This window comes from Oncorhynchus clarkii, chromosome 30 (genome assembly GCF_045791955.1).
Source record: "Oncorhynchus clarkii lewisi isolate Uvic-CL-2024 chromosome 30, UVic_Ocla_1.0, whole genome shotgun sequence".
NCBI lineage: Eukaryota > Metazoa > Chordata > Actinopteri > Salmoniformes > Salmonidae > Oncorhynchus > Oncorhynchus clarkii.
In genome coordinates this window covers 41,871,224-41,892,275 of record NC_092176.1, presented here as the reverse complement: position 1 = coordinate 41,892,275, position 21,052 = coordinate 41,871,224, and the positions used below count along the sequence as shown (strand labels likewise).

The following is a 21,052-nucleotide window of genomic DNA, read 5'->3' as shown; positions in this document are numbered from 1 at the left end:
TTGGAGGGAGTTGAAAGTCTGTGTTGCCCAGCAACAGCCACAAAACATCACTGCTCTAGAGGAGATCTGCATAGAGGAATGGGCCAAAATATGTGAAAACCTTGTGAAGATTTACCTCATACCCTTTGTTGGCAATGACAATAACAAAGTATTGAGATAAACTTTTGTTATTGACCAAATACTTATTTTCCACCATAATTTGCAAATAAATTCATTAAATCCTACAATGCGATTTTCTTTTTCTCATTTTGTCTGTCATAGTTGAAGTGTACCTATGATGAAAATTACAGGCCTCTCTCATCTTTAAGTGGGAGAACTTGCACAATTGGTGGCTAACTAAATACTTTTTTGCCCCACTGTACCTACTTACAACAGCTGGGAGTTGCCTATGGGACCCATTGGTTAATATTAATTTTGTCTAATGCAATTAACTTTATTTTTATTAAGATTAAAATGGCCTTAAGTCATGTAGCATTTAGAGCCTTCTGTTCTCCAATCTGTATTTTATTACCACAACTTGGGAGTTAATGTACAAAACCAACGACAAAATGGATTTTTAGACACTTCCAACACAAGAGCCTGTATTCTTACAGCGTTTCAGAGTAGGATTACTGATCTAGGATCAGTTTTAGATTACAATGAATATTACATGGACCAGCGAGACTTGATCCAGCAGTCCTACTCAGAGATGCTTTATCATTACACGTCCAGAACCCTGTGTGCCAACAGACAATGTATGAACCTGCTCAAGGGTAGTACTGTAGCATTTATAAATATTGAGAAAAATACAAGCTTGTCATTCTACAACTTTAAAAGGTTAAATATTACACATTTACAAAACATTGTCATTGCACATAACCCTAGTAGGGTCTTCAATAGAAAGAACAGGCATACAACTAAAGACATGACTATCTTTATCCTCTGAGGCAGACAGGGTCTATGTCACCTGTAGCTTTATTCTCTGAGGCAGACAGGGTCTATGTCACCTGTAGCTTTATCCTCTGAGGCAGACAGGGTCTATGTCACCTGTAGCTTTATCCTCTGAGGCAGACAGGGTCTATGTCACCTGTAGCTTTATCCTCTGAGGCAGACAGGGTCTATGTCACCTGTAGCTTTATCCTCTGAGGCAGACAGGGTCTATGTCACCTGTAGCTTTATCCTCTGAGGCAGACAGGGTCTATGTCACCTGTAGCTTTATCCTCTGAGGCAGACAGGGTCTATGTCACCTGTAGCTTTATCCTCTGAGGCAGACAGGGTCTATGTCACCTGTAGCTTTATCCTATGAGGCAGACAGGGTCTATGTCACCTGTAGCTTTATCCTCTGAGGCAGACAGGGTCTATGTCACCTGTAGCTTTATCCTCTGAGGCAGACAGGGTCTATGTCACCTGTAGCTTTATCCTCTGAGGCAGACAGGGTCTATGTCACCTGTAGCTTTATCCTCTGAGGCAGACAGGGTCTATGTCACCTGTAGCTTTATCCTCTGAGGCAGACAGGGTCTATGTCACCTGTAGCTTTATCCTCTGAGGCAGACAGGGTCTATGTCACCTGTAGCTTTATCCTCTGAGGCAGACAGGGTCTATGTCACCTGTAGCTTTATCCTCTGAGGCAGACAGGGTCTATGTCACCTGTAGCTTTATCCTCTGAGGCAGACAGGGTCTATGTCACCTGTAGCTTTATCCTCTGAGGCAGACAGGGTCTATGTCACCTGTAGCTTTATCCTCTGAGGCAGACAGGGTCTATGTCACCTGTAGCTTTATCCTCTGAGGCAGACAGGGTCTATGTCACCTGTAGCTTTATCCTCTGAGGCAGACAGGGTCTATGTCACCTGTAGCTTTATCCTCTGAGGCAGACAGGGTCTATGTCACCTGTAGCTTTATCCTCTGAGGCAGACAGGGTCTATGTCACCTGTAGCTTTATCCTCTGAGGCAGACAGGGTCTATGTCACCTGTAGCTTTAACACTAACTAGGTCCCAGCAGTCTTAACAGATCAAGAAAGAAAAAAGACAACACAGTCAATTAGCACTTCATACGAGCATCGTTTTGTTAGCCTGTACTCCAGAACAACAGATCTGCAGGTTCAACTCGCTGAACAGCATACGATTATACATATTCCTACTGATAGTTAGACTTAAGTGTCATTTGCTACAATTCTGCACAGTGTAATGCGTTCATAAGTCAGTCCCAAACAAAAATCAATGCATAAAACGATGACAAAGGGCTACAGTACGGTTGTCAATGACAACAACAACATATATATATATATATATATATAGCCAAGTTAAATAGAAGAGCACACATTCAAAGAGATTCTTAAATACTTGTGAAAACCAAAAAGGTTCCTTTTTTAATTCCACTTATTTTTCTTCAAAACAAAAAGTCTAATTAGGCCTAGATTCATAACGAAAGATCGATTACAATGCATTCACACCCCTTTGCCTATTCACACATTCTGTTTGTGTTACAGCCTGAATTTAAAAATGAATACAATTGAGATTGTGTCACTGGTCTACGCACAATACCCTCATAATATTGAATTATTTTTTTTGAAATTTTCTACAAAACATGAAAAGCGGAAATGTACTGAGTCAATAAGTATTCAACCCCTTTGGGAAAGCCTAAATAAGTTTAGGAGTACACATTTGCTTAACATGTCATAAGTTGCATGGACTCTGTGTGCAATAATTGTGTTAGATTTTTTTTTTTATGACTACCCCACACATGCAAGGTCCCTCAGTCGAGCAGTCTCGTGAGGAAGGGAACCTAGTAGATGGGTAAAAAAAACAACTTTGTGAATATCCCTTTGAGCATGTTGAAGTTATTAATTACACTTTGGATGGTGTATCAATACACAAGTCACTGCAAAGATACAGGTGTTCTTCCTAGCTTAGTTACCGGTGAGGAAAGAAACCATTCAGGGATTTCACTATGATAGAAAACTGAGGATGGATCAACAACATTGTAGTTACTCTACAATACTAGCCTAAATTACAGCGTGAAAAGGAAGCCTGTACAGAATAACAAATATTCCAAAACATGCATCCTGTTTGCAATAAGGCACAAAAGCAAAACTGCTAAAACAATGTGGCAAAGAAATTAACTTTGTCCTGAAAACAAAGCGTTATGTTTGGAGCAAACATCATCACATTTTCAAGCATGGTGGTGGCTGCATCATGTTATGGGTATGTTTGTCATTGGCAAGGACTAGGCAGTTTTTTTTTAGGATAAAAAGAAACAGGATAGAGGAAAACCTGGTCCAGTCTACTTTCTGGGAGACACGTTCACCTTTCAGCAGGACAATAACCTAAAACACAAGGCCAAATATACACTACAGTTGCTTACCAAGAGGACATTGAATGGCTGAGTTAGTTTGGACTTAAAACAGCATTAAAATCCATGGCAAGACTTGAACATGGCTGTCTAGCAATGATGAACAACCAACTTGACAGAGCTTAAAGAATTTGTTAAAAAAAATGATGTGCAAAGCTCTTAGAGACGTACCCAGAAAGACTCACAGCTGTAATCGCTTCCAAAGAAGATTCTAACATGTATCGACTCAAGGGGGTTGAATATTTCTGTAAAATTAGCTACTTTTGTATTGTGTATAGATGGGTGACAGCATTCAAAATGTATTAAATATATTTCAGGCTTTAACACATCACGTGGAATAAGGCAGGGGGTCTGAGTACATTCAGCGGGAACCACTTCAGCCAATATAAGCTCCCTCCATATCTTTGGTTTGATTCCAAACGGGATTGCTTTTAAATCACAGCTAAGTTGTCATATTTCTTCACATACCTCATTAGCGTTATACCATCAATGAATACTGATGCTGTCCATATAAGTCTCTTCGTTACTAAAAACAAGAAAATGTTAAAATATATATCAGAAATGCTACCTGGTACATGATCAGCATAAGCACTTCATTAACAGAGACATAGTTCACTTAAAAATATATATATATATACACCACAGTACAATCACATCTGTATGAACGGTTAACAGGATGTTGTTCAGAGAAAGAGGAAGGACCTTGCGAGTGCTTTAGGTGTGTTCCTGTAGCAGCAGTTTGGAAAGGGGGACCAGTACCAGGCCTGGAGTAAACACTGCTGCAGTACACCCGCTCTCTTGATGCTCCGGCTACAAACAGCTAAGCTAAGTAGAATTAGTCTCGGGAGTATCGTATTGTTGTTCCCAATGCCAGCTTTCAGGCCGAGTCTACGCGCCTGGTCAATGTAGTGTGACAACATCCCACTATACCTAAAGATCCTGCAGACAGTCACCGGAGCATTTCATAATAGAGTCTACCAAATTGAATATATTATCCAAAGCATTTCTAATGGTTGACTGGGTGGGATTTGACTTGTTGTGGTTGGTGCTGCCTTGCTCTGTCTCTGGCATGGCCGCTCCATGGTGGCAGAAGCTTATTCTGGCTCCGTACATCTGTCTCTGTAGCAGCAGTCCTTGAAGTAGTTATTTGTGTGGGGTGACGGGTAAACGCTGCTTTGTGAGTGTTGTGCAGAAGGGTCCAGGTTCGAGCCCAGTGATGGGCCTGGACGAGGCCTACTCTGTTACGCCGGGGGTAGTTTACTCTGGGCAGTCCTAGTCACGCTGGGGGTAGCCCGGGTAATCCTAGTCACGCTGGGGGTAGTTTACTCTGGGTAGCCCGGGCCACGCTGGGGGTAGCCCTAGTCACGCTGGGGGTAGTTTACTCTGGGTAGCCCGGGCCACGCTGGGGGTAGCCCTAGTCACGTTGGGGGTAGCCCTAGTCACGCTGGGGGTAGTTTACTCTGGGTAGCCCGGGCCACGCTGGGGGTAGCCCTAGTCACGTTGGGGGTAGCCCTAGTCACGCTGGGGGTAGTTTACTCTGGGCAGTCCTAGTCACGCTGGGGGCAGCCCTAGTCACGCTGGGGGCAGCCCTAGTCACGCTGGGGGTAGTTTACTCTGGGCAGTCCTAGTCACGCTGGGGGCAGCCCTAGTCACGCTGGGGGTAGTTTACTCTGGGCAGTCCTAGTCACGCTGGGGGTAGCCCTAGTCACGCTGGGGGTAGTTTACTCTGGGCCGTCCTAGGTGTGCACAGTGTAGTCTGGGCAGGGGTGGCTGTGGCGGTGGGTTAAGATGAAGAGGGCAGCCTGGTGCCACCAGTAGAACATCACGATGACCAGAACATGCCACACCTGGTGGCTGGAGCCCAGGTAGTTCAACTGACCTGAGGGAAGACGCAAAGACATGGTTATGATGGGTTTACAAACAACATTAAAAAGAATGCATGGTTTCCTAACCAGGTTCATCACCATAACAACAAGGGAAATTAAAATGTCATCTAGGCTATGAAAAAAAGAAAATCTGTGATTCCTTGCATCCCATCTCCTCGCATTTAATTCTCACCCATTCTAAAGGAGCCGGACTAAAATCCACTCACACCGTCCCCAAAGGGGATGCAGGGAGAGGCAAGGGGATGCAGGGAGAGGCGAGGGCATGCAGGGAGAGGCGAGGGGATGCAGGGAGAGGCGAGGGGATGCAGGGAGAGGCGAGGGCATGCAAGTAAAGTGAAGGAAAGAAGTGAAAAGTCGTGAGCGGCGAACCTGGGAAGTAGCGCTCGGGGACCTTCGAGACGTAGAAGACGAAGGCTACGGCAGCGATCGCGTACATCCCCAGAACTCGAGGAATAAAAGACTGGAGAAAATAAGAATATTAGGTCATATATAGTTGAAATTGGGTTGTAGGCCGCTAGGGGACGATTCAAGGAGTGACATTATAAAAGGACCCGTAGGGTTAGTTTCCTAGACACAGTTTAGGCCTCATCCTGGGCTAAAACACAGATCCTCCACTGAGCAGATGACGGTGTCCAGAACGAGAGGCTTTAATCCGTGTCCGGGAAACCAGCCCTTAAAGTTTTAGAATCCTTTGGAGATAGTTACTAGTTATCTGACCTGTACGAGGTCTGAAGAGAAGCCCCCATTGAGCCAGACCCAGTGTACGGTGGGGATGAGGCCGTAGCCGGCCACGCTGCAGAAGAGAACGGAGCGGAGTCGCTGCCACTGCTTGCTGAGGTAGTGGGGGTGGATCTGGGCAAAGAACACCGCCAGGATCATAGCTAGCACCGTCACCAGGTACACCTGACGCCAGTACTGAAATGAGAAGGAATAGAAAGGGATTAATTTGCTCGGGGGGGCTCCTGAGTGGCACAGTGCTAGAGGAGTCACTACAGACTCTGGTTCGAATCCAGGCTGTATCACAACCGGCCGTGATTGGGTGGCGCACAAATAACCCAGCATCGTCCGGGGTTTGGCCGTCATTGTAAATAAGAATTTGTTATTTTATTTTTATTTCACCTTTATTTAACCAGGTAGGCAAGTTGAGAACAAGTTCTCATTTACAATTGCGACCTGGCCAAGATAAAGCAAAGCAGTTCGACACATACAACGACACAGAGTTACACATGGAGTAAAACAAACATACAGTCAATAATACAGTATAAACAAGTCTATATACAATGTGAGCAAATGAGGTGAGAAGGGAGGTAAAGGCAAAAAAGGCCATTGTGGCAAGGTAAATACAATATAGCAAGTAAAACACTGGAATGGTAGATTTGCAGTGGAAGAATGTGCAAAGTAGAGATAGAAATAATGGGGTGCAAAGGAGCAAAATAAATAAATACATTAAATTCAGTAGGGAAAGAAAGAGGTAGTTGTTTGGGCTAAATTATAGATGGGCTATGTAGAGGTGCAGTAATCTATGAGCTGCTCTGACAGCTGGTGCTTAAAGCTAGTGGGGGAGATAAGTGTTTCCAGTTTCAGAGATTTTTGTAGTTCGTTCCAGTCAACGGCAGCAGAGAACTGGAAGGAGAGGCGGCCAGAGGAAGAATTGGTTTTGGGGGTGACCAGAGAGATATACCTGCTGGAGCGCGTGCTACAGGTGGGTGTTGCTATGGTGACCAGCGAGCTGAGACAAGGGGTAAGATCTTAACTGACTTGGCCTAGTTAAATAAAAATGTAGAAAATATTTATACACCCAATGTCTCACACAAATGTCTGAGGATATGAAATGTGTTGCACCTGTTAATTAAGTAGACCTATATATTCTTCAAGTGTTTAAAGCACTTTGTACTTTTCCAGGGCATTTATTCAGATACCTTCAGCTTGCCAATTGGAGTGGATTTCACAGCGATTTCATTTTCACACAGAAAATACCAACACAGAGGACTACTGGGATATACACCAAGTATTTTCCATTCCACAAAGCGTGACTTTCTTGTATTTGAGTTATATTACTAAAAATACAAAATAAAATGTAAAACCCAGCCCTTTTTTGTTTGGGGACTCGGCTGAGTATTCACCCAGAGTGGAGAAGCCTCAGCCATGGTAGGCAGGGGAGGAGTGGAGATGGTTGTCTCCCCTATGTGTGAATGTCATATGGTACGGACCGCTCTATGAACGCAGCCATCTTGTTCTGACTGGAGCAGATTTCAGCCGCGTTCTGGGGGGCACAATAACCCAGCACTTCCAATATGTGGGGGTGGGGGGGGGGGGGGAGAGGTAACTGGCTGTGCTGCCAGAACTCTGACAGAAACAAGTGAGGGGTGGCTGGAGAAGGAATCGATGGGACATGCTTGGGCCACACTTCCAAGTCGAAGTGGTTTTCTTTCAGCAGTACAGAGCAGCAATGAAATTAAACATGTATTATTTTTGATGGGAACCGTGAATTTGAAGTGATACATTCAATGAACTCTTGTCAAGGGTCACCATGTAGAAATGGTGAGAAAGCAGGCTCCACTACTACACTAGTCCTTAAGGAGTCAAACAGAACTGTTCAGAACAAAGATGCAGGGATGGAAAATGAAGCAAGCCCGCTAGCCCGAGGTTATTGACGCTAGCCCGCTAGCCCGAGGTTATTGAAGCAAGCCCGCTAGCCCGAGGTTATTGACGCTAGCCCGCTAGCCCGAGGTTATTGAAGCAAGCCCGCTAGCCCGAGGTTATTGAAGCAAGCCCGCTAGCCCGAGGTTATTGAAGCAAGCCCGCTAGCCCGAGGTTATTGAAGCAAGCCCGCTAGCCCGAGGTTATTGAAGCAAGCCCGCTAGCCCGAGGTTATTGAAGCAAGCCCGCTAGCCCGAGGTTATTGAAGCAAGCCCGCTAGCCCGAGGTTATTGAAGCAAGCCCGCTAGCCCGAGGTTATTGAAGCAAGCCCGCTAGCCCGAGGTTATTGAAGCAAGCCCGCTAGCCCGAGGTTATTGAAGCAAGCCTGTTAGCCCGAGGTTATTGAAGCAAGCCCGCTAGCCCGAGGTTATTGAAGCAAGCCCGCTAGCCCGAGGTTATTGAAGCAAGCCCGCTAGCCCGAGGTTATTGACGCTAGCCTGTTAGCCCGGGGTTATTGAAGCAAGCCCGCTAGCCCGAGGTTATTGAAGCAAGCCCGCTAGCCCGAGGTTATTGATGCTAGCCTGTTAGCCCAAGGTTATTGAAGCTAGCCCGAGGTTATTGAGGCAAGCCTGTTAGCCCGAGGTTATTGAAGCAAGCCCGCTAGCCCGAGGTTATTGAAGCAAGCCCGCTAGCCCGAGGTTATTGAAGCAAGCCCGCTAGCCCGAGGTTATTGAAGCAAGCCCGCTAGCCCGAGGTTATTGAAGCAAGCCCGCTAGCCCGAGGTTATTGACGCTAGCCTGTTAGCCCGGGGTTATTGAAGCAAACCCGCTAGCCCGAGGTTATTGAAGCAAGCCCGCTAGCCCAAGGTTATTGGCGCTAGCCTGAGGATATTGATGCTAGCCTGTTAGCCCAAGGTTATTGAAGCTAGCCCGAGGTTATTGAGGCAAGCCTGTTAGCCCGAGGTTATTGACGCTAGCCCGCTAGCTTCAATAGGCATGGTTATGGGTTTACATAACCAGGCCAGCCCGAGGTCAGTGTAGCTAGCCCGAGGTCAGTGAAGCCAGCCCGTTAGCCCGAGGTCAGTGAAGCCAACCCGCTAGCCCGAGGTCAGTGAAGCCAACCCGCTAGCCCGAGGTCAGTGAAGCTAGCCCAGGGTTAGTATTTTTCAGACTGTATTGTGATAAACCCTTTCTTTCCGGCTCTTTCCCAACAAATGCAGTAATAATATAACACATGAGAAATAAGAACGCAAGAAGTAAGCAGTAAGGCTCAGTTCCAAGGTCAGTAGCTATATACAGACTAGAAAATCGTAGTCTACTAGACGAGCTGGTCAGTGCCAGGAAATCCTCAAGTGTCTTCATTCCTAGTGAAATCCTCAAGTGTCTTCATTCCTAGTGAAATCCTCAAGTGTCTTCATTCCTAGTGAAATCCTCAAGTGTCTTCATTCCTAGTGAAATCCTCAAGTGTCTTCATTCCTAGTGAAATCCTCAAGTGTCTTCATTCCTAGTGAAATCCTCAAGTGTCTTCATTCCTAGTGAAATCCTTAAGTGTCTTCATTCCTAGTGAAATTCTGCCCTTTTTTCAGAACAGCAGCTCTTGCCCCATTTCTCCCGTGCAAGTGATGCCCCCAACAGAAGAGTGATACCAGCTGATGATGCCCCCAACAGAAGCGTGATATCAGCTGATGATGCCCCCAACAGAAGAGTGATATCAGCTGATGCCCCCAACAGAAGAGTGATATCAGCTGATGATGCCCCCAACAGAAGAGTGATATCAGCTGATGCCCCCAACAGAAGAGTGATACCGGCTGATGCCCCCAACAGAAGAGTGATACCGGCTGATGATGCCCCCAACAGAAGAGTGATACCGGCTGATGATGCCCCCAACAGAAGAGTGATATCAGCTGATGCCCCTCAACAGAAGAGTGATATCAGCTGATGATGCCCTCAACAGAAGAGTGATATCAGCTGATGATGCCCCTCAACAGAAGAGTGATATCAGCTGATGATGCCCTAAACAGAAGTGATACCAGCTGATGATGCCCCCAACAGAAGCGTGATATCAGCTGATGATGCCCCCAACAGAAGAGTGATATCAGCTGATGATGCCCCCAACAGAAGAGTGATATCAGCTGATGATGCCCTCAACAGAAGAGTGATATCAGCTGATGATGCCCCCAACAGAAGAGTGATATCAGATGATGCCCCTCAACAGAAGCGTGATACCAGCTGATGATGCCCCCAACAGAAGAGTGATATCAGCTGATGCCCCTCAACAGAAGAGTGATATCAGCTGATGATGCCCTCAACAGAAGAGTGATATCAGCTGATGATGCCCCTCAACAGAAGAGTGATATCAGCTGATGATGCCCTCAACAGAAGAGTGATACCAGCTGATGATGCCCCCAACAGAAGCGTGATATCAGCTGATGATGCCCCCAACAGAAGAGTGATATCAGCTGATGATGTCCCCAACAGAAGAGTGATATCAGCTGATGATGCCCCCAACAGAAGAGTGATATCAGATGATGCCCCTCAACAGAAGCGTGATACCAGCTGATGATGCCCCTCAACAGAAGCGTGATACCAGCTGATGATGCCCCTCAACAGAAGCGTGATACCAGCTGATGATGCCCCTCAACAGAAGAGTGATATCAGCTGATGATGCCCCTCAACAGAAGAGTGCTATCAGCTGATGATGCCCTCAACAGAAGAGTGAAATCAGCTGATGATGCCCTCAACAGAAGAGTGATACCAGCTGATGATGCCCCCAACAGAAGCGTGATATCAGCTGATGATGCCCCCAACAGAAGAGTGATATCAGCTGATGATGCCCCCAACAGAAGAGTGATATCAGCTGATGATGCCCTCAACAGAAGAGTGATATCAGCTGATGATGTCCCCAACAGAAGAGTGATATCAGCTGATGATGCCCCCAACAGAAGAGTGATATCAGATGATGCCCCTCAACAGAAGCGTGATACCAGCTGATGATGCCCCTCAACAGAAGCGTGATACCAGCTGATGATGCCCCTCAACAGAAGCGTGATACCAGCTGATGATGCCCCTCAACAGAAGAGTGATATCAGCTGATGATGCCCCTCAACAGAAGAGTGATATCAGCTGATGATGCCCTCAACAGAAGAGTGAAATCAGCTGATGATGCCCTCAACAGAAGAGTGATACCAGCTGATGATGCCCCTCAACAGAAGAGTGATACCAGCTGATGATGCCCCTCAACAGAAGAGTGATATCAGCTGATGATGCCCCTCAACAGAAGCGTGATACCAGCTGATGACTCCCTCAACAGAAGAGTGATACCAGCTGATGATGCCCTCAACAGAAGCAGGATAACGTGTGTTGCCTGAGGCCTCTTTCAGAGGGTGCCGTTCAGGCCAGGTAAACGATCCCCACTGGATGGATTACATCAACTCCTATCAAACCTAAACCCATCCACATCATCGACTAACAGCACGCGAACACTACTACACCTCACGTCGTACACAAAAACCCTTTACGTGTCAAGCTGTCCCGGAAGTCGGGATTTCATGCAAACTGAACTACAGCTGGGAAAGTCAAGTGAGGTTACAGCAAGGAAAAGCGTTTTACGTGGTTAGAAGTTTGTTACATACGTTATTGCAGTAGAATGCGTAGAAGACCCCAGGTACGTAGCAGCCCAGGATGCCTATGGAGATGCCAGCGTAGTCCAGAGCCATCCAGCGACGACTGGTCTTCTCTGATCGGTGACAGCAGAACAGGTGGTATCCCACGGAGCACAGCATACAGAGCTGAACAGAGCGGAGACCATGTTAGGAGGAGCACAGCATACAGAGCTGAACAGAGAGGAGACCATGTTAGGAGGAGCACAACATACAGAGCTGAACAGAGAGGAGACCATGTTAGGAGGAGCACAGCATACAGAGCTGAACAGAACGGAGACCATGTTAGGAGGAGCACAGCATACAGAGCTGAACAGAGCGGAGACCATGTTAGGAGGAGCACAGCATACAGAGCTGAACAGAGAGGAGACCATGTTAGGAGGAGCACAACATACAGAGCTGAACAGAGAGGAGACCATGTTAGGAGGAGCACAGCATACAGAGCTGAACAGAACGGAGACCATGTTAGGAGGAGCACAGCATACAGAGCTGAACAGAGCGGAGACCATGTTAGGAGGAGCACAGCATACAGAGCTGAACAGAGCGGAGACCATGTTAGGAGGAGCACAACATACAGAGCTGAACAGAGAGGAGACCATGTTAGGAGGAGCACAGCATACAGAGCTGAACAGAGAGGAGACCATGTTAGGAGGAGCACAGCATACAGAGCTGAACAGAACGGAGACCATGTTAGGAGGAGCACAACACAACAACTGGACAGAGAGAACAAACCTATTTCAGAGAATAAATGCTTTGAATGAAAGCTACATTCCTCATAATTTGGCTTAATTAAGGTCATGGGAACTCATGAATCTAATTGGACTGGCTGATCAGATTGAGTGTTTGTCACCGCTCAGAGAAGTGGTGTAGGCTGTATCCTTGATTACTTGTGTACTCTCCTCATCTCCTTCTCAAAACAAAATTGGAGGAGAAAATATGAGGTTCCTCTCCTCTGACCTCCTCTTGCAATGAGTTGAGGACACGAATCAAGGAAATTGAATTGAGATTCATCCATTGTGCCATTTTGTAGGGCAGTATAGTGTCACTCACTACCCCACCGGGTATGGTATAGTAATATCACCCCACCGGGTATGGTATAGTAATATCACCCCACCGGGTATGGTATAGTAATATCACCCCACCGGGTATGGTATAGTAATCACCCCACCGGGTATGGTATAGTAATATCACCCCACCGGGTATGGTATAGTAATATCACCCCACCGGGTATGGTATAGTAATATCACCCCACCGGGTATGGTATAGTAATCACCCCACCGGGTATGGTATAGTAATATCACCCCATCAGGTATGGTATAGTAATATCACCCCACCGGGTATGGTATAGTAATAGCACCCCACCGGGTATGGTATAGTAATATCACCCCACCGGGTATGGTATAGTAATATCACCCCACCAGGTATGGTATAGTAATATCACCCCACCGGGTATGGTATAGTAATAGCACCCCACCGGGTATGGTATAGTAATATCACCCCACCGGGTATGGTATAGTAATATCACCCCACCGGGTATGGTATAGTAATATCACCCCATCTGGTATGGTATAGTAATATCACCCCACCAGGTATGGTATAGTAATATCACCCCACCGGGTATGGTATAGTAATATCACCCCACCGGGTATCACCCCACCGGGTATGGTATAGTAATATCACCCCATCTGGTATGGTATAGTAATATCACCCCACCGGGTATGGTATAGTAATATCACCCCACCAGGTATGGTATAGTAAGCACCCCACCGGGTATGGTATAGTAATATCACCCCACCGGGTATGGTATAGTAATATCACCCCACCGGGTATGGTATAGTAATATCACCCCACCAGGTATGGTATAGTAATATCACCCCACCGGGTATGGTATAGTAATATCACCCCACCGGGTATGGTATAGTAATATCACCCCACCGGGTATGGTATAGTAATATCACCCCACCGGGTATGGTATAGTAATATCACCCCACCGGGTATGGTATAGTAATATCACCCCACCAGGTATGGTATAGTAAGCACCCCACCGGGTCTGGTATAGTAATATCACCCCACCGGGTATGGTATAGTAATATCACCCCACCGGGTATGGAATAGTAATATCACCCCATCTGGTATGGTATAGTAATATCACCCCATCTGGTATGGTATAGTAATATCACCCCACCGGGTATGGTATAGTAATATCACCCCATCTGGTATGGTATAGTAATATCACCCCACCGGGTATGGTATAGTAAGTAATATCACCCCACCGGGTATGGTATAGTAATATCACCCCACCGGGTATGGTATAGTAATATCACCCCACCGGGTATGGTATAGTAATATCACCCCACCGGGTATGGTATAGTAATATCACCCCACCGGGTATGGTATAGTAATATCACCCCCACCGGGTATGGCATAGTAAGCACCCCACCGGGTATGGTATAGTAATATCACCCCACCGGGTATGGTATAGTAATATCACCCCACCGGGTATGGTATAGTAATATCACCCCACCGGGTATGGCATAGTAAGCACCCCACCGGGTATGGTATAGTAATATCACCCCACCGGGTATGGTATAGTAATATCACCCCACCGGGTATGGTATAGTAATATCACCCCACCGGGTATGGCATTGTAATATCACCCCACTGGGTATGGTATAGTAATCACCCCACCGGGTATGGTATAGTAATATCACCCCACCGGGTATGGTATAGTAATATCACCCCACCGGGTATGGTATAGTAATATCACCCCACCGGGTATGGCATAGTAAGCACCCCACCGGGTATGGTATAGTAATATCACCCCACTGGGTATGGCTTAGTAATATCACCCCACCAGGTATGGTATAGTAATATCACCCCACTGGGTATGGCATAGTAATATCACCCCACCGGGTATGGCATAGTAAGCACCCCACCGGGTATGGTATAGTAAGCACCCCACCGGGTATGGTATAGTAAGCACCCCACCGGGTATGGCATAGTAATATCACCCCACCGGGTATGGTATAGTAATATCACCCCACCGGGTATGGTATAGTAATATCACCCCACCGGGTATGGTATAGTAATATCACCCCACCGGGTATGGTATAGTAAGCACCCCACCAGGTATGGTATAGTAATATCACCCCACCGGGTATGGTATAGTAATATCACCCCACCGGGTATGGCATAGTAATATCACCCCACCAGGTATGGTATAGTAATATCACCCCACCGGGTATGGTATAGTAATATCACCCCACCGGGTATGGTGTAGTAAGCACCCCACCGGGTATGGTTGTAATATCACCCCACCGGGTATGGTATAGTAAGCACCCCACCGGGTATGGCATTGTAATATCACCCCACCGGGTATGGCATAGTAAGCACCCCACCGGGTATGGTATAGTAATATCACCCCACCGGGTATGGTATAGTAATATCACCCCACCGGGTATGGTATAGTAATATCACCCCACCGGGTATGGTATAGTAATCACCCCACCGGGTATGGTATAGTAATCACCCCACCGGGTATGGCATAGTAATATCACCCCACCGGGTATGGTATAGTAATATCACCCCACCGGGTATGGTATAGTAATATCACCCCACCGGGTATGGTATAGTAATATCACCCCACCGGGTATGGTATAGTAATATCACCCCACCGGGTATGGTATAGTAATCACCCCACCGGGTATGGTATAGTAAGCACCCCACCGGGTATGGCATTGTAATATCACCCCACCGGGTATGGCATAGTAAGCACCCCACCGGGTATGGTATAGTAATATCACCCCACCGGGTATGGTATAGTAAGCACCCCACCGGGTATGGTATAGTAATATCACCCCACCGGGTATGGTATAGTAATATCACCCCACCGGGTATGGTATAGCAATATCACCCCACCGGGTATGGTATAGTAATATCACCCCACTGGGTATGGTATAGTAATCACCCCACCGGGTATGGTATAGTAATATCACCCCACCGGGTATGGTATAGTAATATCACCCCACCGGGTATGGCATAGTAAGCACCCCACCGGGTATGGCATAGCAAGCACCCCACCGGGTATGGTATAGTACCCACCTGGAAGCAGAAGAGTCCTATGGAATAGATGACATAGTCCTCCCGGGAGGCCCTGGTGGCAGGCAGCACAGACGCCATGTCGTAGATCCCCAGCGTGAAGAACAACAGGAAGCCCAGCAGGTGGCTCCAGATATTCACTGTCTCATTGGACAGGATGAACAGACTACAGGAAGTAAAAACAGATATACGCCGTCTCATTGGGCAGGATGAACAGACGACAGGAAGTGACACATGGTAGAAGTGTTAGGCCTAGGTAGGATCTGTCTGAAAAATGTACAAGCTGTCAAATTCTTGATTCCTCCGTCCTCGTTTCCTCAATTTTACCCTCTTTCTCATTGGAGGAGAGGCTCCAAGATCTCTCCTCTTGGAGCCTCTCCTCCAATGAGAGAGAGAGAGAGAGGTGAGGAATGGAAGAATCAAGGACAAGAGGAATCAAGGATTTGACAGTTAAATGTGGCCCAGATATGTATACTGCACAGAGCAAGTTCCATGCATCTGTTATTTAGTTGTGCATGTTAAAACTCACCTTTTGATGCATAGCCTGGAGGGCAGGTAGGCTCTGTAGCCATCTGTGATGTAAGGGTTATCCCTCAGGAACACTGGGATCTGTTCGTATGTGTACAGCCTTATCCCTCTGGGGACCAGCACGGGCCAGTACTGGTATCTCCCCCCCAGCTCGATGTAGTGGGCACTCTTCATCAGCTTCTGAGGCATGGTGAAACTACAGGAACGGTGTCACCGCTGTATCACAGTCATCTGCTGAGGGGGGGGGGGGGGGGGGGGGGGGGCAGAGACAGAGACAGACACAGAGAGAGACAGAGAGAGAGAGACACAGAGACAGACAGATACAGAGAGAGAGAGACACAGAGAGACAGAGACAGACAGATACAGAGAGAGAGAGACACAGACAGATACAGAGAGAGAGAGACACAGAGAGAGACAGAGAGACAGAGATATTTTAAGTCAGAAATCAGTCAGGTATTTAGACAACTAGTCCTAGCTAGTAGTTTGGAATTGAAGAGAGAGATACAGTGCCTTCAGAAAGCATTCATACCACTTGACTTTTTCCACATTTTGTTGGGTTACAGCCTGAATTTAAAAATTTATCAAATTTAGATTGTGTCACTGGCCTACACACAATACCCCATAATGTCAATGTGGAATTTCGTTTTTAGACATTTTGACAAAATTAATATCTTGAGTCAATAAGTATTCAACCCATTTGTTATGGCAAGCCTAAATAAGTTCAGGAGTAACATGATTTTTGAATGACTACCTCATCTCTGTACCCAACACACACAATTATCTGTAAGGTCCCTCAGTCGAGCAGTGAATTTCAAACACAGATACAACCACAAAGACCAGGAAGGTTTTCCAATGCCTCGCAAAGAAGGGCACCTATTGGTAAAAAAAAAGCAGACATTGAATATCACTTTGAGCACGGTGAAGTTATTATTTACATTTTGAATGGTGTATCAATACAGCCAGTCACTACAAAAATGTGGCAAAGAAATTATCTTTCTGTCCTGAATACAAAGCGTTATGTTTGGGGAAAAATACAACACATCACTGAGTACCACTCCATGTTTTTTAAGGATGGTGGTGACTGCATCATCTTATGGGTTTGCTTGTCTTCGGCTAGGACTATGGAGTTTTTCAGGATAAAAAGAAACAGGACACAGCTAAACACAGACAACATTCTAGAGGAAAACCTGGTTCAGTCTGCTTTCCAACAGACACTGGGAGACACGTTCACCTTTCAGCAGGACAATAATCTAAAACATAAGGCCAAATGTACACTGGAGTTGCTTAACAAGACAACATTGAATGTTCTTGAGTGGTTTAGTTACAGTTTTGACTTAAAATAAACTTGAAAATGGTGTCTATCAATGATCAACTTGACAAAGTTTGAAAAACTCTTAAGAGACCCAGAAAGGCAGCAGTAATCGTTGCCAAAGGTCATTCTAACTGACCCAGGGGTGTGAATACTTATGTAAATGAGATATTTCTCGATTTCATTTTCAATACATTTTCAAAAATGTCTAAAAACAAGTTTTCACTTTGTCATTATGTTGTATTGTGTGTAGTAGAATCAATGTTCAATTCAGGCTGTAACAACACAAGGTGGAATAAGTCAAGGGGATGAATACTTTCTATAGGCACTATATTATCAGCTGTTGAGATCTGTTGATATGGATACGTGATTATGTTTCCCTTGTTATTCAACAGTTTAAAACATACAATGAACTAAAACACAATGAATTGAACATAGCTAAAATGATAGTTAGGCCGCAAGCATGTACACCCTTGAGTATCGACAAGACACGTCTTGCCTGACCGGCAAATTAGTTAGCTAGAATTTTAGTCTGTGCTAATCACTGATCAGTCCATTAAAAAGCTATGTGTATTGCTTCAGTTAGCGAATGATTCAACGGTGTGATGGTTTGGTACAACGTATAACGTACATCAGTTAGCTTTATAAAACAGCAAACTAGACAATAAACCGCATTTGGCAATAACTAAGTAGCTAGCTAGCTAGCTCTGGTGCCAGCTAGCGATTTTTTTGCTCTTTAGAGCTGGCTAAATCCTTATCAAAAGAGCTTACCTTTCAGTTTGCTGTACGCGTAGTTAGAGCCATTCACACATTTCTTGTATGAATTACTGTACATTTATTTGGATCTCGTAATAGAGATTAGTTGACAACAAAAGTAGACACATCAAAAACACAAACAGGTTACCATCTTCCAAATCATCCGTCCCTCTGACGTCATCAGCGATGGACCCAGTAAAGTTCGTTCGTTTGATTTGCCTGAGTAAAAAAATTCAATTTAAATAAATACATATTTGCGCTGTAGTGCTGAAATCAGTGCAGGTTTGCGTTTGCTTTTTTTTGTGGTGAGACCGCAGGTACGTCATGACCTATCTTTTCACATGATAAAACAGCTTGTAGTTATCATGTCTAATTCTCATTAAATGACTATCAATGAGCATAGAATATAATATAATCGAGCCTATCATTCAGTTATCTGACGTCAACATCCTTAGTCATTGATAAAATGTTGATTGATGATGCCAATACATATTTTTCTAGCCTACGATAATATTTGGACAAATAAACTGGAAAGAAATATGATTTTATAACCTTCTAGGTAAAGTAAGATGGCAGGCCTAGAACACAGGGAATGATAGAGGCCTCTAGTGGCCAAAAGGTTGAAATAGCATGGGCAGCTCCATTGAGGACTTCTAACATTTTAATGTATTCAACTGGGTGGGACTTCCAACTTTATTGGCTGATCCGTCCTGGTGTCCATGCTGGAGTCGTGTCCAACCGGGTCATAAGGAGGGATCAGGCAGTTATGAAGAAGAAAATGGACTACTTCAAAATGGAGATGAACTCAATGGTGCTGCCCATGCTGTCACAGACTCTATAATGGCACAGATACAAAGATGAGTCCTCTATCTATCTCTATGGCATACAAAAAGGCAACTCGGCATATGCTACCTTACAGTTGACATTATTTGACTTAATTTGTAGTGGTGTGAGTTCACTGAGTTTGTGATCTTTCTTGGGGAGTGTTTGCAGACACACAGTTGTCGGCACACATTCCAATCGAGACGTTGTAATTCTCTCCAGACATTTCAGGTGTGAGCTATGGCCCTGCTGCTGTACAGTAGGACCCCGCAGGCGCAGAATCACACATTGTCACCCTCCTCTCCTCCTCCTCCATCCCGTCCTTACATTACACCCAGTCAGTTAATTCCTTTGTGGGAGTGTGTGCTCTTCATTAGCACTACTAATGTACCTCTCAGCATCTCCACTTCGACTAACTGTCAACTGCTATGCCAAGATAATAATGCATGCTATGTCAATGTTCAGGAAGTAAACCTAGTGCCATAATCCAACCTGGTCTCAGAGAATGTTGTATTATTCTGTATGCTAATCTGAAACAGTCCAATTAGTATGTCATATTACATTTCTTATGGCATATGTTAATTTGTCCATCGCCCATTTCGTATGATATGTTACAAATGACTATTCGTCTTGTATATGAATTTGCAAAATGTAGAATGTGTTATGAATTTGCAAAATGTACAATATGTTACTAATTTGCCAAACAGTATGGTATGTTTTAGTTTCTCAGATTTACGTCTCGTCTACGAGACCAGACGGCATAAATCCTAAAATACCAAATCATCTCTGGTACACCTTGGCCTAGATGTTTCTTGCTCTCTGTAACCTGTTTAGCTAGTAATGGAACATGAGAGTAGCTAGTAATGGAACATGAGAGTAGCTAGTAATGGAACATGAGAGTAGCTAGTAATATAACATGAGAGTAGCTAGTAATGGAACATGTGAGTAGCTAGTAATGGAACATGAGAGTAGCTAGTAATGGAACATGAGAGTAGCTAGTAATGGAACATGAGAGTAGCTAGTAATGGAACATGAGAGTAGCTAGTAATGGAACATGAGAGTAGCTAGTAATGGAACATGAGAGTAGCTAGTAATGGAACATGAGAGTAGCTAGTAATGGAACATGAGAGTAGCTAGTAATGGAACATGAGAGTAGCTAGTAATGGAACATGAGAGTAGCTAGTAATGGAACATGAGAGTAGCTAGTAATGGAACATGAGAGGGGTCCCTTGTTTTTTAGTTTTTAGTTTTAATAGAAATGTGTTCCTTCTGGGTCTGATTGACCCTCATTTTGCTCTCAAGCCCAAACCAATCTTTCCCAATCCAACAGCCTGTGTCCTTCATTCCCTGTTACAGTAAGAATCTCAGTGAGGGGGAGAGACAGTCCCTGCCTTGGTGCTCGCAAAACGTTAGCTCACCTAGCACCGCTAACAGTGAGTGAGACTAGACACTGGCCCTGTCCAACCAGATTGCCAGGCTGCATAGCATGGCAGCATATCTAACAGGTCCCATCCAACCAGGCTGCATAGCATGGTAGCATTTCTAACAGGTCCCATCCAACCAAACTGCCAGGCTGCATAGCATGGTAGCATATCTAACAGGTCCCATCCAACCAGACTGCCAGGCTGCATAGCATGGTAGCATTTCTAACAGGTCCCATCCAACCAGACTGCCAGGCTGCATAGCATGGTAGCATATCTAACAGGTCCCATCCAACCAGACTGCCAGGCTGCATAGCATGGTAGCATTTCTAACAGGTCCCGTCCAACCAAACTGCCAGGCTGCATAGCATGGTAGCATATCTAACAGGTCCCGTCCAACCAAACTGCCAGGCTGCATAGCATGGTAGCATATCTAACAGGTCCCATCCAACCAGACTGCCAGGCTGCATGGCATGGTAGCATTTCTAACAAGTCCCATCCAACCAGACTGCCAGGCTGCATAGCATGGTAGCATATCTAACATCCAACCAGACTGCCAGTCTGCATGGCATGGTAGCATTTCTAACAGGTCCCATCCAACCAGAC

The 21,052-nt window shown here is 45.5% G+C and overlaps 1 protein-coding gene across 1 annotated transcript; it reads right to left on the bottom strand.

Moving 5' to 3' along the window:
- Window positions 1–4,828: 4,828 nt before the first annotated feature.
- Window positions 4,829–18,355, bottom strand: LOC139390051 (progestin and adipoQ receptor family member 3-like). Its single transcript, XM_071137165.1, is given in 8 exon segments — window positions 4,829–5,207; window positions 5,584–5,674; window positions 5,932–6,129; window positions 11,486–11,641; window positions 15,614–15,776; window positions 16,140–16,343; window positions 16,345–16,372; window positions 18,219–18,355. Coding segments are annotated over 8 exon segments (1,047 nt in total). The 5' UTR covers window positions 18,283–18,355; the 3' UTR covers window positions 4,829–5,064.
- Between the last annotated feature and the right edge of the window lie 2,697 nt (window positions 18,356–21,052).